General features: G+C 47.0%; 1 protein-coding gene across 1 annotated transcript in view; it reads right to left on the bottom strand.

Moving 5' to 3' along the window:
• Positions 1–2,687: 2,687 nt before the first annotated feature.
• The window catches only part of NDRG3 (NDRG family member 3), an 82,547-nt gene continuing 61,280 nt past the window's right edge, over positions 2,688–23,954 (bottom strand). Inside the window, exons 13-17 of the mRNA XM_075349866.1 lie at positions 18,455–18,502; positions 15,469–15,504; positions 14,672–14,723; positions 7,553–7,591; positions 2,688–5,469 (exon numbers count right to left, since the gene is read on the bottom strand). Of these exons, the coding sequence (XP_075205981.1) occupies positions 5,282–5,469; positions 7,553–7,591; positions 14,672–14,723; positions 15,469–15,504; positions 18,455–18,502 (363 nt within the window). The 3' untranslated portion in view covers positions 2,688–5,281. The remainder of the gene's footprint in view (positions 5,470–7,552; positions 7,592–14,671; positions 14,724–15,468; positions 15,505–18,454; positions 18,503–23,954) is intronic.

Below are 23,954 nucleotides of genomic sequence, written 5' to 3'. Positions count from 1 at the left end.
CCTTCTATGTGCTGTATTAGTTCGCATGCGCGACACGCTTGGTTAATTTTCAAACTCGCTCTGCTTTTCTAGGCTCACCACATGGTATTCGCCACAAGACCACTGTGTCACCTGACCAACGGTTCAGGGATTTAAGGGGCAAGTCCACATCGGCACAGCACATCCTGATAAGGTAATGACATGGCTCTCTCTATATTCTCCTGCGATCTGCTTGGTGTTTAAAGCCATACTAGGGACCACTTCACATTAGGTGCTACTGCGTTTATGGTGTGTGCACCTATTGTCATGTTTTTCTTGCTTCGCCAGGTATATGTGTGTTAATGTTTGGGATTTTTTTTTTTCTATGGCTTCATGCACTGGTATTTTTGTTACTAGTGTGTATCCATGTATACATTTTCCCATCTATTTTATTGGGCTATTATTGTGTTTCTAATTTTCTCTATATATTTTATATTTTCTATGCTTTTATACTTTTTTTTTTATAGTTTATTCCCTCTTGTAGTAGGTCTCTGTACATTTTGAATTATTTTTTCATAATTTTCTCTTAATTTCCTTCCATGAATGTTTGCTGATATTTTGTCCCTTTGGCCTGCGATTTTCTCTTAACCAGATATTGGTACATCTGTATATTACTCATTTTTCTTTAGTTTTTTACAGTATATTGACTCAAGTTTCTGACTTTTGTGCTCACATCCCATGGCTCGGTTCCCTAGGTATAATGCTATTGCAGTTTCCTTTTTCCATTTAGTTTTGGCTACTTGTTTGTAAAAGAAAAAGAAAGAAAATCTCCTCTATAATGTTTCATATATGATGATTTATCATGCATGACCTTATACTTTGTGATTATGATCTATTCATGGACTGATTGGTCTGTTTGTTTTTTACATTTAGACATGTCTTGAGAAATGCATAATGCGCTGAAACATTGACGGATGTCTTATTTTCTTTGAGGCATTGAATAAAACTATTTTGGAATGCACAGTATATTTTTATCCCTTTTTTGTTTGGAGTGCCAGTTATTCAATATTGCATGTAATGTGTCCATACACTTCAGATAAACGTTCTTACCTCTATGACCAACACATCCCTTTTTGTGACAACTCTGGTTCTCAATCCACCTATATCAGATTAATCAATACTATGTTTTTGTCCTTCTGACAGAAAAGGAGTACTGGAAATGTCATAGGAGAAAAAATAAAATAAAAAAAAAAATGAGCATGCGGCCTTGATCTTAGATAGGGTAGCTTACAACACATTGATCTTCTGTCATATAGAGACACTTTTTAGAAAGCACACTTGAGTATAATTTCCAGATACCTGAAGGTGCCTTATTCATCTGTACAAACAATTATACACAAATACAAAGATTGAAATGTCCAGCCATCGTACCACTCAGGATCTGTGTACCAGAAATGACCGTGCTTTGGTCAGAAATGTATAGATCAACCCCCCAAAGAAAAGCTGGTAAGATTGTGTTATCCACAGTGAAACAAGTACTGCATCAACATGGGCTGAAAGGCCACTCTGCCAGGAAGAAGCCATTATTTCAAAAGAAACAGACAGATTAAGGTTTCCAAATGCACACAGGAACAAAGACCTTAATTTTTGGAGACATGTCCGGTGGTCTGACAAAACTAAAATTGAACTGTTTGGCCGTGATGACGTTTTAGGAAAAAGGGAGAAACTTTCAAGCCAAAGAACATGATCCCAATTGTGAAACATGGGGGTGGCAGCATCATGTTTTGAGTTGTTTTGCTGCAGGAGGGACTTGTACACTTCACAAAATAGATGGCATCATGAGGAAAGAAGATTATGTGGTAATACTGAAGCAACATCTCAAGACATCAGTCAAGAACTTAAAACTTGGGCGGAAATGGGTCTTCCACCTGCACAATGACCCGAAGCATACTGCCAAACTGGCTACAAAGTGGCTTAAGGATAACAAAGTCAATGTTTTGAAGCAGTCATAACAAACCCCCGATTGCTGATGTATATAAAGCGCTATGGAATTAATAGTGCTGTATAAGTGAATAATTATATATTATCTCAATCCTATTGAACATTTATGGGAAAAGCTGAATAGGCAGGTGCAATCAAGGAGACCTACAAATATGGCTCAGTTACACCAGTTCTATCAGGAGGAATGGACCCATATTCCTACCAGCTATGGTGAGAAGCTTGTGGAAGGATATCCAAAACGTTTAACCCAAGTCATACAGTGTAAGGGCAATGGCGTCAAATACTAATGAAATGTATGTAAACTTTTGACGTTGCAGACAGTAATAAAAATGCCTTAAAACATTCTCTCATTTTGGCAAATAAATAATTTTGGCTCCTAATTGCCCTAAAATGGGAAAGGTTTATTCTGATTTCATGTCAGATAGTGAGAAAAACCTACAGATGTGTCTTTTTAGCTAGTGTAAACGTCTGGTTTCAACTGTATGAGGGAGTCGGAGTTGAGGAGTCTGAATTAGGGAAATTGAGGAGTCGGAGTTGGAGGTTAGGCTTACTGACTTTCACAGCACTCTCTGGCTGGTACTTAAATCACAAAACGTTTACATAACTCATTGTTTTACACCAGAAATTTGGCAAAACACTGATAAAATTAGGATTTTCAGTCCGATTGAGACACATTGTGAAAAACCCTTTCCATCTCTGCAGCTGTAGGATAGGACACATGCACAGGATACATTGCAGTTTGCTTTATTAGTAAGAACACAGTCCATTAGAATGACAATGCTTTTATTTAAACAGCAGAAAACTATTAGAACAGTTATACTTGAGTCTACATTCTTGTTCAACTACAGGAAAAAATATATAATATAGGCTTGCTAATAAGATAGAAAGTAGTAAATCCCTTTACATTTTATTGGTCTATTACTACTGCTGGCTAAAAAGGTGACTAGGCACAAAACAGTCATGTCCATCTGTAACCCACAAGGGGTATTCAAGAGGTGCTAAGGAGGGGGCACAGCTCAAGGATACAAACAAAAACAGATCTAAATGACAACATGAAGAAGTCTACATTCTACAGTAGCAGACCTGGTAAGAAGTGTATGAGAAATCAGTAGCTGTGGCTTCAAGAAACACAGTACTGGCAGCATTTCACTATTATTTTTGGTATTCGAACAAGTGACTTCATTTCCACTATACAAAAAGTATATATTCCACTGGATCCCAAACCAATTTAGCCAATATAATCTATTCTGCTGTAGTTTCTTCAGTATATATTTAAGGCCAACCTATATCCACATATTACTTTCCTAAACAGTGCAGTTTCAAAGGACCTGTCAAGGTAGGACAGTGTCATTATTATATGCTCCACATAGTAGTTTTAGGCAAAGGGTGCAGTTCTGACACATTGATGATCTGATCTTACAGCCCTGAAAGGGTTATTCAATGGAGAAGATCCCAAGGTCAGTCTCTACTTGACCCGTGTAAAGTAGAGACTATGCTATGATTTTGCATAATTAGGTTTGTACCAGGACTGATCCTTTTAAAATTTTATACTATTATTTCCACGTTAAAGACAACCTGTTATTTCTATTCCTGCATCTAGTTTTCTAAATACTTCCATTTCAATTCAAAGGGCGTGTCTAGAACTAACAAATTAATGGACTATCTGCAGGATTGGTCATCAATATGAGCAGCCATTGCTTAAATTCAGCTGATAGCAGAAAACCACAGCCCTGTACATTGATTTGTGGCAGATGATTGGTACTGCTGGATACCTCTTACATTATTTGACATCAGCCACTGAACAAAGTACAGCACTGCTCCATAGATTGCTTACATTGCTTTCATCCGTCCGGAGCAGTCGGCAGCTGATCAGAGGGCTGCATTGATCTCATGTTGAGGAGCTATCCTACAAGGTATGCGATCAATATGTTAGTCATGGGAAACTCCTTTAAAATACTGATGCATCTATTCTTAGAGCTCTACATTGTGCAGGTCCTCTAATACCTCCTGAAAGTACTGGATTAATCTCTAAAGCACCACTGACATGGGAATTGAAAAGTTCTGGTTGTCAACATTGATTAGAGTGTAGGGACACATACATTTCCAGAAGGTATAAGAGCAATGAACAACGCAGATGTTCCTGAATTGAGGAATACAAAATGTTTCCTGACAAGTCCATGGAGCGGCCAGGCCCTGTTCCAAAAGAGAGTGTTTAGAAGTGAGAAAATAGGATTTGCTTCCCCCTAGAACAAAAAAAGAAAATAATATATCACACACCCCACTTGCTAATGGGTTGAGATGGCTAATTAAGCTGAAACAGAACCCGGCAGCACAGAGACCGTTCAAACCAAGCACAAGTCCTCGGTGTACTCTTGGTATAGGCAAACAAGTTTAGCGCTGCTTCTCACCTACTTGTTCTCCATCTCCAGCCTGCTCTGTAAAAGCAGAGCTGTCAAATAAAAACAAGTAGATGGCAAGTGCACTGAAATTATTGTCCACGCCAAGGGAGCACCGTGCACTGGGTTTGAACAATCCTTTTGTGCTGGTAGACCACTGGTTCTGGTAGGGAAGAAGATCATTGTTTAACTTCACAAAACAGTCATTAATGGAGAGGTTCCATATCATCTGCCCCTTTAGGACATCCCTAAATCACTGTGGATTGACTGAAATGACAAAAAGGCAAACAAATAACAAAAAACACAACCAAGAACGAAGAGCAGCTATGACAATGGGAGAATGGGTAAACGCCAAGAGATTTTGGAGTTTGCAGACTTTCTTTTGTGTTCTGCATTTCAGAAGTTAAAATCATGAGAAGATCCCTTTATGTCTCTGGTAAAGGCTAAGATTAGCTTATATCAGATATTGGCAGTGTCTGTCCCTAAACCATATAGCGGTATGAAGAAAGTTCTACATCAAGTGCATTAACGGTCATTACACCACAGGAAATCTAGAGAGACCACCAATACATTTTTCTCCTCCAAAAACAAACAAAAAAAAGTCATAATCCTTGTGTTAACACTGGGTGTAAAGACGAAAAAAAAAAAAAAGTAAAAAAAAGTGAACTCATGTCAGCTATAAAACAAACGTGAGATTCAGCGCGTGTCACAGAAAAGTCCAACCACAAGAAAACTCCAGGAATGATACAAAAGGAAAGGATTACTGCAGTTAGAAAGAAAAGATATCAAATACTAATCTGAGGATACGGAAGAGTTCATGCACATTATACATGTTGATGGTTTCATGGGAAGGAATGAGAAGGGCATTTCCAGGGTCACTCGGTCTGCACGGGTCCATAATACAGCAGACAGGCGGAGGACATGATCTAACAAGATAGCTCTATTGTCTGCGGATCCTGTGGATCCTCCTGGATATCTGTTGTTGCAGAGCCTGGCGTGGTGTCTATTGTGGCACTACTGGTCTGGGAGCGGCTTCGGGGTACCTCAGTTGAGCCACCACTTGAGGCAGAATGTGTACGAGCACGTACGAGCCTGGTCATGCTGCATGATGCCACTGGAAGAAAAAACAAATAATTAATACAATCGCTGAGGCAGAATGACCAACTCATCCAGACACTTACCACCTATTGTATGGAGGAATCAAACAGGACTGACTGGTTGTTGAGGGTTACAGTGTGAGCACCACATCACCATTTACAGTCGTAGCCGCCATATTAAAGGGATCCCAATTCTTGTATAAACTTTACCATTATGTGCCCAACCTCCAAGGGCAGATTTTGGGGCAACTATACATGTGCTCCACAGATCCTGCTTTGAGGGGGGGTCAAAACATGAATATGCACATAGGGTTGTACAGGCTTAGTAAAACAATTGTTTTCATGAACAACTAGAGCCATAGATGTTAAAGGGGAATCTACCAGAAGATTTTTACTTCGTAATCAGAGCAGCAGTTACCCTTATTAGAGTGATGTGTCACTTACTGCTCGTTGTAGTTTCAATTAAATTCCATGTTTTATCAACAGAGGACCACCACTAGATGACTATTGTTCTCGTGCCATGTAGTGGTCCTGCTCTGTAAAACCCCGCCCCCACTAATGATTGGCAGAATTCTACAAAAAGCTTCAAGTTGTGTGGGTGGGGTTATATAGAGCTCAGCAGAGAACTGATCGAGCTGCAACTGAAAACAGGGCTCCATTTTTTACATAATATTGCTCCGATTACGTAGCAAAAACCTGGTGTCTGATTCCCTTCAATCCCTTCACCCCAGGGTGATTTTCCGTTATAGTTTTTTCCTCCACTTCTTCCAAGGGCCATAACATTTTTATTTTTCCGTCAATATATCCATAGGAGGGCTTGCTTTTGTGGGACAAGTTGTACTATTGAATGACACCTTTCATTCTGCACCATATTGTACTGGGGGGGGGGGGGAAAGAAAAAGAAGTCAAGTGTGATGAAATTGCAAAAAAGTGCAATGTTATATGTTCCTTTTTTATTTATTTACCATGTTAAATATTTGGTATTACTGACAGCAATATGATTCCCCAGGTCGGTACTAGTATGTAGATAATGAACGTATAGTTTTTTTTTTTTTTTAATTTAAGTGATGGAAAAAAAATATTCAGAAGATTGTAAAAAAAAAAAAAAAAATTTGCTTTTGGCTTTATTTTCCAAGATCCATAATGTTGTAATTTTTGGGGGATCCGCAGCTGTGCGAGGGCTTATTTTTTGCACCCTGAATGGATGGTTCTACCGATACCATTTTGGGGAGATCCGATGCTTTGATTGCGTTGAAGTTTTATTGCAATGTTGCTGCAACAAAAAAAAAAAAAAAAAAAAAAACACACACCACAAACAAGCAATTCCGGCATTTTGCTTTTTCTCGTTATGCAGTTTACCAATCAGAATAATTTATTTTAGATTTTGATAGATCGGAAATTTCTGAAAGCGGAGATATCAAATGTGTATTTTTTTGTTCTTTTATTTATCGCTGATCCACCTGCGGCTGTTAGAAGCACTTGATGGGGTTGATTAAGTCCGCTGTCAAGTGTCAAGAAAGATGCGGGCTCAGTGTATGAGCCTGCATCAAAGGCCAGAGTCACACTTGCAAGTGACTCACGCAAGTCTCGCATCGGCATCGCACGGCACAGCCACATAATCTGACAGGGGCGGGTCGGCTGCATGTATTTCTATGCAGCGGAGACGCTCGTGTCCGGAGAATGTGCAGCTGTGGCGGGTGATACCGATGCGAGTCACTTGCAAGTGTGACTATGGCCAAAGGCAGGAACACGGCAGATGACTGAGCTGATTTGCTTAGTGCCACTGAGGTGACAGGAGGAAACTGCAGTACCACACAGTCGGTGGACAAATGCAGCACTGTTTTTATCAAAGTTTTTCTAATCTTGAACAACCACTGGAGGTTACACAAAATTAGGGAAAGCCTTTAACCGTACACTCAAAGCACACATTAACACTCAAGACATGCATCATGCATTAACTGAACAACATGCAAACAAGCCACTGTACAGTGCAATTACATAGTACATCACATTTACATCAACCAGCAAAGCACAAGCCATAATCTACTGACAGTAGCAACAGCTCAAGACATACTGAACACCTGGCTGCACTACAGATACCTGATTCACTGCTCAAGTGACTGAGCTGAACGTATGGAACTGCAGGGACATTACCAGGAGGAAAGGGCACATATAGGAAACAGTTAGGAGCACAAGAAATGGACTGTATACCATGCTATGCATTGAGACATAATAAAGTTAGGCAATTTTATAATACAATTGTAGCAAATCCTTAGCTTTGAAAATTCCTACTAACACCGTAATATGCAGCAAGTGCCTTGCACCAAACAATTTAGCAGGATAGCGTAGACATTCTAATGGAATATTTCTTTTAGGGTTTATGTAGATGAGCATGATCCCTCCTGTATGCAAAGACCACACATGAACCAATTATGGCAAATGTGAGTGCCCATGGGTTTTTGGTTCTTCACAAAAAAAAAAAAAGAAGGGAATTTTGTTTACTTACCGTAAATTCCTTTTCTTCTAGCTCCAATTGGGAGACCCAGACAATTGGGTGTATAGCTTCTGCCTCCGGAGGCCACACAAAGTATTACACTTAAAAGTGTAAAGCCCCTCCCCTTCTGCCTATACACCCCCCGTGCATCACGGGTTCCTCAGTTTTAGTGCAAAAGCAAGAAGGAGGAAAGCAAATAAATTGGTTTAAAGTAACTTCAATCCGAAGAAATTTCGGAGAACTGAAACCATTCAACATGAACAACATGTGTACACAAAAAAACAACAGCCCAAAGGGAACAGGGCGGGTGCTGGGTCTCCCAATTGGAGCTAGAAGAAAAGGAATTTACGGTAAGTAAACAAAATTCCCTTCTTCTTTGTCGCTCCATTGGGAGACCCAGACAATTGGGACGTCCAAAAGCAGTCCCTGGGTGGGTAAAATAATACCTCGTAATAGAGCCGTAAAACGGCCCGTTCCTACAGGTGGGCAACCGCCGCCTGAAGGACTCGTCTACCTAGGCTGGCATCCGCCGAAGCATAGGTATGCACCTGATAGTGTTTGGTGAAAGTGTGCAGACTCGACCAGGTAGCCGCCTGGCACACCTGCTGAGCCGTAGCCTGGTGCCGTAACACCCAGGACGCACACACGGCTCTGGTAGAATGGGCCTTTAGCCCTGAGGGAACCCGAAGTCCAGAAGAACGGTAGGCTTCGAGTATTTGTTCCTTGATCCACCGAGCCAGGGTGGATTTGGAAGCCTGTGACCCCTTACGCTGACCAGCGACAAGGACAAAGAGTGCGTCCGAGCGGCGCAGGGGCGCCGTACGGGAAATGTAGATTCTGAGTGCTCTCACCAGATCTAACAAATGCAAATCCCTTTCACATTGATGAACTGGATGAGGACAAAAAGAAGGCAAGGATATATCCTGATTGAGATGAAAGGTGGATACCACCTTAGGAAGGAATTCCGGAACCGGGCGCAGCACCACCTTGTCCTGGTGAAACACCAGGAAAGGAGCCTTGCATGACAACGCTGCTAGCTCAGACACTCTCCGAAGCGATGTGACTGCTACTAGGAAGACCACCTTCTGCGAAAGGCGAGAAAGAGAAATATCCTTCAAAGGCTCAAAAGGTGCCTTCTGAAGGGCCATCAGAACCCTGTTCAGATCCCAGGGTTCTAACGGCCGTCTGTAAGGAGGAACAATGTGACGAACCCCCTGCAGGAACGTGCGTACCTGAGAAAGCCTGGCAAGACGCTTCTGAAAAAACACAGAGAGCGCTGAGACTTGTCTCTTAAGGGAGCCGAGCGACAAACCTTTTTCCAATCCTGATTGAAGAAAGGAAAGAAAAGTGGACAATGCAAATGGCCAGGGAGAAAATCCCTGATCAGAGCACCAAGATAGGAATATCTTCCACGTCCTGTGGTAGATCTTGGCAGACGTTGGTTTCCTGGCCTGTCTCATAGTGGCAATGACCTCTTCAGATAACCCTGAAGACGCTAGGATCCAGGACTCAATGGCCACACAGTCAGGTTGAGGGCCGCAGAATTCAGATGGAAAAACGGCCCTTGAGACAGCAAGTCTGGACGGTCTGGTAGTGCCCACGGTTGGCCCACCGTGAGATGCCACAGATCCGGGTACCACGACCTCCTCGGCCAGTCTGGAGCGACGAGAATGGCGCGGCGGCAGTCTGACCTGATCTTGCGTATCACTCTGGGCAACAGTGCCAGAGGAGGAAACACATAAGGGAGTTGAAACTGCGACCAATCCTGAACTAAGGCGTCTGCCGCCAGAGCTCTGTGATCGTGAGATCGTGCCATGAATGCCGTGACCTTGTTGTTGTGCCGGGACGCCATTAGGTCGACGTCCGGCATCCCCCAGCGGCAACAGATCTCCTGAAACACTTCCGGGTGAAGGGACCATTCCCCTGCGTCCATGCCCTGGCGACTGAGAAAGTCTGCTTCCCAGTTTTCTACGCCCCGGATGTGAACTGCGGATATGGTGGAGGCCGTGGCTTCCACCCACATCAAAATCCGCCGGACTTCCTGGAAGGCCTGACGACTGCGTGTGCCGCCTTGGTGGTTGATGTAAGCCACCGCTGTGGAGTTGTCCGACTGAATTCGGATCTGCTTGCCTTTCAGCCACTGCTGGAACGCTTTTAGGGCAAGATACACTGCCCTGATCTCCAGAACATTGATCTGAAGGGAGGACTCCTGCTGAGTCCACGTACCCTGAGCCCTGTGGTGGAGAAAGACTGCTCCCCACCCTGACAGACTCGCGTCCGTCGTGACCACCGCCCAGGATGGGGGTAGGAAGGATTTCCCCTTCGACAATGAAGTGGGAAGAAGCCACCACTGAAGGGAGGCTTTGGCTGCCTGAGAAAGGGAGACGTTCCTGTCGAGGGACGTCGACTTCCTGTCCCATTTGCGGAGAATGTCCCATTGAAGTGGGCGCAGATGAAACTGCCCAAAAGGAACTGCCTCCATTGCTGCCACCATCTTCCCTAGGAAGTGCATAAGGCGCCTCAGGGGGTGTGACTGACCTTGAAGGAGAGATTGCACCCCTGTCTGTAGTGAACGCTGTTTGTTCAGCGGAAGCTTCACTATCGCTGAGAGAGTATGAAACTCCATGCCAAGATATGTCAGTGATTGGGCCGGTGTCAGATTTGACTTTGGAAAATTGATGATCCACCCGAAACTCTGGAGAGTCTCCAGAGTAGCGTTGAGGCTGTGTTGGCATGCCTCGAGAGGGTGCCTTGACCAGCAGATCGTCTAAGTAAGGGATCACCGAGTGTCCCTGAGAGTGGAGGACCGCAACTACTGTAGCCATGACCTTGGTGAAAACCCGTGGGGCTGTCGCCAGGCCGAACGGCAGTGCCGCGAACTGAAGGTGTTCGTCTGCTATGGCGAAGCGCAGGAAGCGCTGATGCTCTGGAGCAATCGGTACGTGGAGATAAGCATCTTTGATATCGATCGATGCAAGAAAGTCTCCTTGGGACATTGAGGCGATGACGGAGCGGAGGGATTCCATCCGGAACCGCCTGGTCTTTACGTGTTTGTTGAGCAGTTTTAGGTCCAGGACAGGACGGAAAGAACCGTCCTTCTTTGGAACCACAAACAGGTTGGAGTAAAAACCGTGACCCTGTTGCTGAAGCGGAACCGGGACCACCACTCCTTCCGCCTTCAGAGTGCCTACCGCCTGCAGAAGAGCATCGGCTCGCTCGGGAGGCGGAGAAGTTCTGAAGAATCGAGTCGGAGGACGAGCGCTGAACTCTATCTTGTAACCGTGAGACAGAATGTCTCTCACCCAACGGTCTTTTACCTGTGGCAGCCAGGTGTCGCAAAAGCGGGAGAGCCTGCCACCGACCGAGGATGCGGTGCGAGGAAGCCGAAAGTCATGAGGAAGCCGCCTTGGTAGCGGCACCTCCGGCGGTCTTTTTAGGACGTGACTTAGACCGCCATGAATCGGAGTTCCTCTGATCCTTCTGAGGCCTTTTGTACGAGGAGAATTGGGACCTGCCCGCGCCCCGAAAGGACCGGAACCTCGACTGTCCCCTCCTCTGTTGGGGTATGTTTGGTTTGGCCTGGGGTAAGGATGTATCCTTTCCCTTGGATTGTTTGATGATTTCATCCAATCGCTCACCAAACAAACGGTCGCCAGAAAATGGCAAACTGGTTAAGCACTTTTTGGAAGCCGAATCTGCCTTCCATTCCCGTAGCCACAAGGCCCTGCGTATTGCCACCGAATTGTCGGCTGCAACCGCCGTACGGCTCGCAGAGTCCAGGACAGCATTAATAGCGTAGGACGCAAATGCCGACGTCTGAGAGGTTATGGACGCCACTTGCGGCGCAGACGTACGTGTGATTGCGTCAATTTGCGCTTGACCCGCTGCGATAGCTTGGAGTGCCCATACGGCTGCGAATGCTGGAGCAAAAGACGCGCCGATAGCTTCATAGATGGATTTCAACCAGAGCTCCATCTGTCTGTCAGTGGCATCCTTGAGTGAAGCCCCATCTTCCACTGCAACTATGGATCTAGCCGCCAGTCTGGAGATTGGAGGATCCACCTTGGGACACTGAGTCCAGCCCTTGACCACGTCAGGGGGGAAGGGATAACGTGCATCCTTAAGGCGCTTGGAAAAACGCTTATCTGGACAAGCTCGGTGTTTCTGGACTGCCTCTCTGAAGTCAGAGTGGTCCAGAAACATACTCGTTGTACGCTTGGGAAACCTGAAACGGAATTTCTCCTGCTGAGAGACTGACTCCTCCACTGGAGGAACTGAGGGAGAAATATCCAACATTTGATTGATGGACGCGATAAGATCATTCACTATGGCGTCCCCATCAGGTGCATCTAGGTTGAGAGCGGCCTCAGGATCAGAATCCTGATCAGCTACCTCCGCTTCATCATACAGGGAGCCCTCCCGCTGAGACCCTGAACAATGCGATGATGTCGAGGGATTCTCCCAGCGAGCTCGCTTAGGCGGTCTGGGGCTGTGGTCCGTGTCAGAGACCTCACCCTGGGATCTATGAGACACCCCGGGAGAACATTGTTGCTCCAACTGAGGGGGACCAGGGTGCAATGATTCCACAGTGCCCATGGTCTGAGATACCGGTCTGGACTGCAAGGCTTCTAATATCTTAGCCATAGTCTCAGAAAGTCTATCAGTAAAAACTGCAAACTCCGTCCCTGTCACCTGGACAGTGGTAGCAGGTGGTTCCACCTGGGCCACCCTTAGCAGAGGCTCCGGCTGAGTAAGTGCCACAGGGGCCGAACATTGCACACAATGAGGGTCAGTGGAACCTGCCGGTAGTAGAGCCGTACATGCGGCGCAGGCAGCATAGTAAGCCTGTGCTGTGGCACCCTTGCTTCTTGTGGACGACATGCTGTTGTCTCCTCTGAGCAATCCAGGAGGGTATATAGCCAAAAATCAACCGTGCACCATACAGTGTAAAGTATAGCCTATAAGCATATAATCTATATGTACACTTCTGCACTAGTGGGGCCAGCACCACAGGTGCTGCTTACCGCCCGCTCAAAGCGGTTGTGTGATCACCAGAATCCCTGCCTGGGTCTCCCAGAGCTTGTCTCCCCTCTCCAGCGTCAGAAGAGCTGACAGGAATGGCTGCCGGCGTCCTGAGGAGAGGAGGGGGCCGTGGGCGTGCCCTAGAAAGTGCGGGAAACTGGTGCCCCACTGTGCACAGTGAGGGGGGTGGAGTATGCAAAGCACGTTCCAGCCCTCAGTGCTGACGTCCTGTACAGCGTCTCTCCCTTCCCCTGACTGGCAGGCCTGGGGGCGGGAAAAGAGTGAGACTAGGCCGCAAAAGCCGGGGACTCAAGTTATAAGCGCGGCCGGCGTATAAGCGCGGCCGGCGCGGTAGTCCCCGGCGAACTAACAGTCCCAGGCGCGCTGCAGTGTGAAGTGGCAGCGCGCGGTCAGCGCGGTAGTCCCCAATAAACTAACACACCCAGCCACGCTGCATTGTGTGATGGCACAAGCGCGGTCAGCGCCGCGGTCCCCGGTGCACTAACACACCCAGCAATGCTGGAGTGTTTCTGTGCGCGGTCCCCACGGGGACACAGAGTACCTCAAAGTAGCAGGGCCTTGTCCCTGACGATCCTCGGCTCCTTGTCCAGCAGAGTCCCAGGGGGCTGTGGATGGAGCACGGTCTCAGTGCCTGGAGACCGATTAGGATCCCACTTCACCCAGAGCCCATCCAGGGATGGGGAAGGAGAACAGCATGTGGGCTCCAGCCTCCGTACCCGCAATGGATACCTCAACCTTAACAACACCGCCGACAAAAGTGGGGTGAGAAGGGAGCATGCTGGGGGCCCTGTTATGGGCCCTCTTTTCTTCCATCCGACATAGTCAGCAGCTGCTGCTGACTAAGCTGTGGAGCTATGCGTGGATGTCTGACCTCCTTCGCACAAAGCATGTAAACTGAGGAACCCGTGATGCACGGAGGGTGTATAGGCAGAAGGGGAGGGGCTTTACACTTTTAAGTTTAATACTTTGTGTGGCCTCCGGAGGCAGAAGCTATACACCCAATTGTCTGGGTCTCCCAATGGAGCGACAAAAAAAACAAAAAAAAAACCTGCAGAGAAGAATGGTGGTGAGAAAAATAAAAAAAAAAAATTGCAGCATGTACTATTCTGCAATAGAAGACAGCTCCTACACCCGCACTGAATATGAAACGAAAGAGCTGATGCAAATGGAAAGTTTTTTTCCCTCTTTATATAAATTGCTGCCTGAACCTTCAGTCACTGCAGGTTTTACACAAATCAAGCGCAAAATCTGCTTTTACTACTTGGATGTCATACTCTATCAGAAAGGGTCAAGCTTGTCCCAATTCCATACGAAAGTGGGAATGCTACAAATATAGAATTGTCTGCAAGCCTCGACTGTCAGATTTATTTCTGCAGGTTTTCATTGTGGAACCTGGAGGGGGGAAAAAAAACAAAACACAAACCCCAAAACATAGAAAGCATGACATTTGCTCATGAACTAAACTTCCATAGATAGCCACTAGGGGGGTGCTGTGTTCATAATGCAGAAAAGCAAATACACTAGACACCTAGAGGGAATATTTCACTCAGAGACCTGTGATAAAAGGACTTCCACTTTACAGAGCACCATAGACTGATGCCTCACCGGCAGCTGAATTTCTGCAGATTAGTGGGGATTTAAGAAGGAAAAAAAACATATATATATAAAAAAAAGTTACTTACTGTATCCCATTCCTTGTACAAAATATTTCAGGGCCTCTGCCAGTTTTCCAGGCTAAAAAAAGAGAAATAGTGGCATTAATAATCTGTTCCTCTAAGTTGGCGGTTTGCAAACTGGATATAGATAGATATATCCCCGGTTCATTAAGACTCAATTTTCTCGTTGTTGGGAGTCAGACGTTCCCAATGAAGAGGTGCGTGCCTCTTCATGAATCAGGGGGGTGGCATGAGACTGGCCACAAACCTTACTCCAGTCACTAATTAAAGTAAGAGTTCTGCTGTAGAGAACACCACAGCACTAGCTCCGCTCATTTTGGGGGAGCCAAGAGAAACTGGCGTGAAAACACAGACAGAAAGACTCAGATCCGCCAAAATTTTGTGACTTTTCAAAACAGTTTACTCGAGAACTCTGGGTTTGTGTGTATGTTGTGCCTAAATAATTACTCATTTTAGCATCAGAAGCTAACTAGATGTAGCAGTGGTTTTAATCTGGGAGCATGGTTACCACAAAGCAAGGGTGCATTTACACTCCCCCAAATAATCAGCCAGTGTAAACAGGCTGCCAACAACCTGACAAACTAGCAAAACACTTATTAGTCGGGTGCAACACAAATAATGACAGTCTATGCACACAAAACAATTGTATTAATGATCGTTCTGTGTACACGACAGTGCGGTCGGCCTAGCTAAACAGGCTTTTAATGCGCCGATCAGTTTGCATGAGGTCATAACACGGCCATAAATCAGAAGGTCCACCTATAGCGGAACACAAGTATGTCAAATTGATAAAAACCACCAACCTGAACAGCCTGTGGTAATCCACCGCAATCTGCCATCTAAAAGTACAATAGATTAAGAACATTTCAGCCACTTTGTTCAGAATTATAGGATGAATAAAAAAAAAATATCTAATATATAAAGCTGAAAGTGTGTGTGTGTGTGTGTGTGTGTGTGTGTGTGTGTGTGTGTGTGTGTGTGTGTGTGTGTGTGTGTGTGTGTGTGTGTGTGTGTGTGTGTGTGTGTGTATGTGTATGTGTATATGTCTGGGATTGGCATCTGCACCATCGCAGCTACAGCCACAAAATTTTGCACACACTTCTGGACCCCAAGAGCGTCATAGGCTATGTTTTGAGGGGAAATTTTAACCCGCGCTCTTTACAGTTATTCATCAAAAAACCTGCCTCCATTAAAGCGAATAGAGCTGGGAGCCACAGTGCAGCCAGAACTTCAGAAGAATGCGCAGCCACTCCCTTATATGGAATGTTGGCGTGTCACAATGCAGCCAGGGAAAGAGACAGACAGGGAAAGAGGCAGACACAGACAGGGTAAGAAAGACACAAAGACAGACACAGACAAAGAGACAGAGACAGACAGGGAAAGAAAGGGAAAGAGACAGACCAAGACAGACACAGGGAAAGAGACAGAGGGAAAGAGACAGACAGGGAAAGAGATTGAGAGAGATGGAGAAAGTGACGGAGTCAGAGATAGAGATAGAGACAGGGAAAGAGACAGAGGGAAAGAGGCAGACAGGGAAAGAGACAGACCGGGAAAGAGATTGAGACAGACTGAGAAAGATAGCGAGAGAGACAGGGAAAGAGACAGACAGACAAAGATAGAGAGAGAGAGACCAAGATATATACAGAGGGGGAGACAGACAGAGAATGGGAGAGAAACAGAGACACAGTTACTATCCCGGGCGTTAATAAATTCTATTTATACATTTTATCCCGTGAATGTTAATACATTCTATTTTGTTAACAACAGTTATTAACCCGGGCGAAGCCGGGTAGTACAGCTAGTAAATCAATAAAAATGGAAACTTACACTGATGACATTATCCTTATGATAGGCTATATAGGATTGATGAAGGGGGCATCCCAGAAACTCCACAAATTAACAGTACAAAATGCTTACACTACAATACCCATCAGCGTGGCTGCCAGGGTGCAGCGATGGGGCGCTGCTTCATTGTACTGCTGATCAGCGGTGGTGCGGAGGATCACAACGACACTGATCACACATTCTCTTAAGCCCATGGCAGACAATACGAAGATTTCATTGCATCCAATGATTGTCAGTTTGGTTGTGTTGGTACCCACGACCTTGTTGGATTTTGGGAAGTATGCGACTGTGCCCCATTAATGTCAATGTCAGCAGTGGCAATTATTCATTATACAGGTCAGTTTATATGGCTCTAGATGCTATAGTCAGAGAGAATATAACAAAAAAAACCCTAAAATTAAATTACTTACTGGTAATGGAATTTCCAGAGTCCATGACAGCATGGTATGAGAGAGACTGATCCGCTCCACAAGGACAAGACACCTACTGAATAAGAGGGCTGCAGCCTTACCCAGCATCAGTTGGGTTACAGAGTGGGAACATCTGAGGCTGTACGTTGTATTGCAAACCTAGGCAGGTTAATTTTTATTCTTCTGTCCATGGTCTAAACAGAAACTCCAGGTAGATGGCCAAAATGAGATGCCCCCAGTCCACGAGATCCCAAACCTAGACTAATAGTTCCACTGCTCCCATACCAGGCCATAACCACTGTTTACCAGCTTTTGGTTGGCCCACAGCTTTTGTATCTCCCGCTGGTATAGTCTGCAGTCACAGCCTATATTCTTTCAGAAGATGAATACGACACCTGCAGCATGGGTATCCAGCTCTAGCCAGCAGCAACAACCCGCATTCTCTCGTCATTGTCCCAAGTACCACAAGCCGCCCCTTCAAGAGCACCCTGCGCAGTCCCGGTTATGATGTTACTGGTGAGTTTAGTCATCAGGTTGTGCTCCTACCCGTGTGCCCCACGCATGCGCACCCCATCTATGATCATGCAGGCATGTCTCTCCCAGCATGTCCTGGACAACGTGGCAGCCAGCAGACGCACAGAAAATGCTTACAACCCCATCCTCCTAGCTCATCAGCCATGGCCTCCATTGGGCCCATTATGGCGACTCTAGGTCCCACCAGTGCTATCACGCACTACTGTGGAAGACAGCAGATGCCCGCTGCTCCTAGGCCTGGGAAGGAAAAATAATCCTCAAGGCTTCTTGTGTATGTTCCCTAAAAAAAATCGTAAAACTACTCATGCAGGAAAGAGAAGCTGTTCTTTTATTCAGTAGGTTTCCTGTCTTTGTAGGGCAGACCCCTTTCTATCATGTGGTGCCGCCATGGGAAATAGGAGGAAAAAAACATTAAGATTTCTCTTCATTGCTCCATTTTTTTGGTTCATGAGCCAGGTGCTACTCCCAACCAGCCATTCTCCTGACTTGAAGGTGCAGTCCTACAAGCATATTTGGTGCCAGTAGATTGGACTGAAAGAATTGTAGTTGTAATAAAAAAAAACACAAAAATATATAGTTGAACAACTGTATAGCAGACCAAAGACCCAATTATGAGACAAGGTTTGCAAACACTAAATATTTTATCAGCAACCACCTAGCTCATGTGAAGAGCAAAGGCCTAGTCCAAACTTATACAGTGCCCTTTCATGAGCACTTGTGTCAGGGTTTCCATAAATCCCTGAAAAACGGCATTCAGACAAAGCCATTCAATAGAATGGAACAGGTAGTCACCGCTCTAGCAGTGTCTCAGGCAGACAACACTTGTGTCTGGCCATCATTCCAGTGGAGTCTTTGTCCTGTTATACCGAATGCCAGAAATCTAGGATTCTGACAGATAGTTGACGTGCTGGGCATTTAGTCACAGTAGATTGCCGCCCTGGCAAATACATGGCGGCTTTCTAATGTTTGTGATCACTTGTAATCCCTTGTAATTACTCACCTTTAGTAGGGTTGTTCTTGTTGGATCTAATCTGGAGTTGCATTCTACCTGCAATGGTATAAATTAAAAAAAAACAAAAAACAAATGGTCAAGATTTACACATATGTAAGAAGGGAATTTTGTTTACTTACCGTAAATTCCTTTTCTTCTAGCTCCAATTGGGAGACCCAGACAATTGGGTGTATAGCTTCTGCCTCCGGAGGCCACACAAAGTATTACACTTAAAAGTGTAAAGCTCCTCCCCTTCTGCCTATACACCCCCCCGTGCATCACGGGCTCCTCAGTTTTGGTGCAAAAGCAGGAAGGAGGAAAACTTATAAATTGGTCTAAAGTAAATTCAATCCGAAGGAAGTTCGGAGAACTGAAAACCATTCAACATGAACAACATGTGTACACAAAGAACAACAGCCCGAAGGAAACAGGGGCGGGTGCTGGGTCTCCCAATTGGAGCTAGGAGCAAAGGAATTTACGGTAAGTAAACAAAATTCCCTTCTTTGTCGCTCCATTGGGAGACCCAGACAATTGGGACGTCCAAAAGCAGTCCCTGGGTGGGTAAAATAATACCTCGTAATAGAGCCGTAAAAACGGCCCCTTCCTACAGGTGGGCAACCGCCGCCTGCAGGACTCGCCTACCTAGGCTGGCATCTGCCGAAGCATAGGTATGCACCTGATAGTGTTTCGTGAAAGTGTGCAGGCTCGACCAGGTAGCCGCCTGACACACCTGCTGAGCCGTAGCCTGGTGCCGCAAAGCCCAGGACGCACCCACGGCTCTGGTAGAATGGGCCTTCAGCCCTGAGGGAATCGGAAGCCCAGAAGAACGGTAGGCTTCGAGAATTGGTTCCTTGATCCACCAAGCCAGGGTTGACTTGGAAGCCTGTGACCCTTTACGCTGGCCAGCGACAAGGACAAAGAGTGCATCCGAGCGGCGCAGGGGCGCCGTACGAGAAATGTAGAGCCTGAGTGCTCTCACCAGATCTAACAAGTGCAAATCCCTTTCACATTGGTGAACTGGATGAGGACAAAAAGAAGGTAAAGAGATATCCTGATTGAGATGAAAGGGGGATACCACCTTCGGGAGAAATTCCGGAACCGGCCGCAGAACCACCTTGTCCTGGTGAAACACCAGGAAAGGCGCTTTGCATGACAGCGCTGCTAGCTCAGACACTGTCCGAAGTGATGTGACTGCTACTAGGAAGACCACTTTCTGCGAAAGGCGTGAAAGAGAAATATCCTTCATTGGCTCGAACGGTGGTTTCTGAAGAGCCATCAGCACCCTGTTCAGATCCCAGGGTTCTAACGGACGCTTGTAAGGAGGGACTATGTGACAAACCCCCTGCAGGAGCGTGCGTACCTGTGGAAGTCTGGCTAGGCGCTTCTGAAAAAACACAGAGCGCTGAGACTTGTCCCTTAAGGGAGCCGAGCGACAAACCCTTTTCCAATCCGGATTGAAGGAAGGAAAGAAAAGTGGGCAAGGCAAATGGCCAGGGAGTAAAACCCTGATCAGAGCACCAGGATAAGAAGATCCTCCACGTCCTGTGGTAGATCTTGGCGGACGTTGGTTTCCTGGCCTGACTCATAGTGGCAATGACCTCTTGAGATAACCCTGAAGACGCTAGGATCCAGGACTCAATGGCCACACAGTCAGGTTGAGGGCCGCAGAATTCAGATGGAAAAACGGCCCTTGAGACAGCAAGTCTGGTCGGTCTGGTAGTGCCCACGGTTGGCCCACCGTGAGATGCCACAGATCCGGGTACCACGATCTCATCGGCCAATCTGGAGCGACGAGGATGGCGCGACGGCAGTCGGACCTGATCTTGCGTAACACTCTGGGCAGCAGTGCCAGAGGAGGAAACACATAAGGCAGTTGAAACTGCGACCAATCCTGAACTAATGCGTCCGCCGCCAGAGCTCTGTGATCTTGAGACCGTGCCATGAATGCCGGGACTTTGTTGTTGTGCCGTGACGCCATTAGGTCGACGTCCGGCATCCCCCAGCGGCAACAGATCTCTTGAAACACGTCCGGGTGAAGGGACCATTCCCCTGCGTCCATGCCCTGGCGACTGAGAAAGCCTGCTTCCCAGTTTTCTACGCCCCGGATGTGAACTGCGGATATGGTGGATGCTGTGGCTTCCACCCACAGCAGAATCCGCCGGACTTCCTGGAAGGCTTGCCGACTGCGTGTTCCGCCTTGGTGGTTGATGTATGCCACCGCGGTGGAGTTGTCCGACTGAATTCGGATCTGCTTGCCTTCCAGCCACGGCTGGAACGCCTTTAGGGCAAGATACACTGCCCTTATCTCCAGAACATTGATCTGTATCGAGGACTCCGGCTGAGTCCAGGTACCCTGAGCTCTGTGGTGGAGAAAGACCGCTCCCCACCCTGACAGACTCGCGTCCGTCGTGACCACCGCCCAGGATGGGGGTAGGAAGGATTTCCCCTTCGACAATGAAGTGGGAAGAAGCCACCACCGAAGGGAGGCTTTGGCTGCCTGAGAAAGGGAGACGTTCCTGTCGAGGGACGTCGACTTCCTGTCCCATTTGCGGAGAATGTCCCACTGAAGTGGACGCAGATGAAACTGCGCAAAAGGAACTGCCTCCATTGCTGCCACCATCTTCCCTAGGAAGTGCATGAGGCGCCTCAAGGGGTGTGACTGGCCTTGAAGGAGAGATTGCACCCCTGTCTGTAGTGAACGCTGTTTGTTCAGCGGAAGCTTCACTATCGCTGAGAGAGTATGAAACTCCATGCCAAGATATGTCAGTGATTGGGCCGGTGTCAGATTTGACTTTGGGAAATTGATGATCCACCCGAATCTCTGGAGAGTCTCCAGAGCAATGTCCAGGCTGTGTTGGCATGCCACTCGAGAGGGTGCCTTGACAAGCAGATCGTCTAAGTAAGGGATCACCGAGTGTCCCTGAGAGTGTAGGACTGCTACCACTGTTGCCATGACCTTGGTGAAAACCCGTGGGGCTGTCGCCAGGCCGAAAGGCAGTGCCACGAACTGAAGGTGTTCGTCCCCTATGGCGAAACGCAGGAAGCGCTGATGCTCTGGTGCAATCGGTACGTGGAGATAAGCATCTTTGATGTCGATTGATGCTAGGAAATCTCCTTGGGACATTGAGGCGATGACGGAGCGGAGCGATTCCATCCGGAACCGCCTGGTTTTTACGTGTTTGTTGAGCAGTTTTAGGTCCAGAACAGGACGGAAAGATCCGTCCTTTTTTGGCACCACAAACAAGTTGGAGTAAAAACCGTGACCCTGTTGCTGAAGAGGAACAGGGATCACCACTCCTTCTGCCTTCAGAGTGCTCACCGCCTGAAGAAGAGCATCGGCTCGCTCGGGGGGCGGAGATGTTCTGAAGAAACGAGTCGGAGGACGAGAGCTGAACTATCCTGTAACCGTGAGACAGAATGTCTCTCACCCAACGGTCTTGTACCTGTGGCAGCCAGGCGTCGCAAAAGCGGGAGAGCCTGCCACCGACCGAGGATGCGGTTTGAAGAGGCCGAAAGTCATGAGGAGGCCGCTTTGAGAGCGGTTCCTCCGGCGGTCTTTTTAGGACGTGACTTAGACCGCCATGAATCGGAGTCCCTCTGACCCTTCTGTGGCCTGTTGGACGAGGAGAATTGAGACCTGCCCGCGGGCCGAAAGGACCGAAACCTCGATTGTACCTTCCGTTGTTGAGGTCTGTTTGGTTTGGACTGGGGTAAGGATGAGTCCTTTCCCTTGGATTGTTTAATGATTTCATCCAATCGCTCACCAAACAGGCGGTCGCCAGAAAGTGGCAAACCGGTTAAGAACTTTTTGGAAGCAGAGTCTGCCTTCCATTCACGTAGCCACAAGGCCCTGCGGACTGCCACTGAATTGGCGCATGCTACCGCCGTACGGCTCGCAGAGTCCAGGACAGCATTAATGGCGTAGGACGCAAATGCCGACGCCTGAGAGGTTAAGGACACCACTTGCGGAGCAGAGACACGTGTGACTGCATTAATCTGCGAGTGACAAGCTGAGATAGCTTGGAGTGCCCATACGGCTGCGAATGCCGGAGCAAAGGAAGCGCCGATAGCTTCATAGATGGATTTTAACCAGAGTTCCATCTGTCTGTCAGTGGCATCTTTGAGTGAAGCCCCATCTTCCACTGCAACTATGGATCTGGCCGCCAGTCTGGAGACTGGAGGATCCACCTTGGGACACTGAGCCCAACCCTTGACAACGTCAGGGGGGAAGGGATAACGTGTGTCCTTAAGGCGCTTAGAAAAGCGCTTATCTGGACAAGCTCGGTGTTTCTGTACTGCCTCTCTGAAGTCGGAGTGATCCAGAAACGTACTCATTGTACGTTTGGGAAACCTAAAACGGAATTTCTCCTGCTGAGAAGCTGACTCCTCAATTGGAGGAGCTGGGGGAGAAAGATCCAACACCTGATTGATGGACGCTATAAGGTCATTCACTATGGCGTCTCCCTCAGGTGTATCTAGGTTGAGAGCGACCTCAGGATCAGAATCCTGATCTGCCACCTCCGCTTCATCCTCTAGAAAGTCCTCCTGCTGAGACCCTGAGCAGTGTGATGAGGTCGAGGGAAGCTCCCAGCGAGCCCGCTTAGGCGGTCTGGGACTGCGGTCCGTGTCGGAGACCTCACCTTGGGACCTATGAGTCACCCCAGGAGCACTTTGCTGCTCCAACCGAGGGGGGCCTGGGGTCAATGATTCCACAGTGCCCGGGGCCTGTGTTACCGGTCTGGACTGCAAGGCTTCTAGTATCTTAGCAGACCATTTATCCATAGACTCAGAAAGTTTGTCAGCGAATACTGCAAACTCCGTCCCGGTCACCTGGACAGTGGTAGCAGGTGGTTCCACCTGGGCCACCAGTGGCAGAGGCTCCGGCTGAGTAAGTGCCGCAGGGGCCGAGCATTGTACACAATGAGGGTAGGTGGAACCTGCCGGTAGCATAGCCGCACATGAGGTACAGGTTGCAAAGTAAGCCTGTGCTTTGGCACCCTTGCTTTTTGCGGACGACATGCTGTTGTCTCCTCAGAGTACAATCCAGGAGGGTATATAGCCAAAAATCAACAGTGCGACCGTACAGAGTATATTTATAGCCTATAAGCATTATATATATATATATATATATATATATATATATATATATATATATATATATATATATATATATATATATATATATATATATATATATATATATATATATATATATATATATATATATATATATATATATATATATATATATATATATATATATATATAAACTTCGGCACCCAGGGGGGCCAGCACCTAGTAACAGGTGCAGCTTACCGACCGCCCAAAGCGGTTGTGTGACCACCAGATTCCCTGCCTGGGCCTCCCAGAGCCGTGTTGTCTCTCCTCTCCAGCTTCTGAAGTGCTGACAGGAATGGCTGTCAGCGTTCTGTGAGGAGGAGGGGGCCGTGGGCGTGCCCTAAAAAGTGCGGGAATCTGGTGCCCCACTGTGCTCAGTGAGGGGGGAGGA

Source organism: Anomaloglossus baeobatrachus, chromosome 5 (assembly GCF_048569485.1).
Source record: "Anomaloglossus baeobatrachus isolate aAnoBae1 chromosome 5, aAnoBae1.hap1, whole genome shotgun sequence".
Classification (NCBI taxonomy): domain Eukaryota; kingdom Metazoa; phylum Chordata; class Amphibia; order Anura; family Aromobatidae; genus Anomaloglossus; species Anomaloglossus baeobatrachus.
This window is presented reverse-complemented; position numbering and strand designations above follow the sequence as displayed.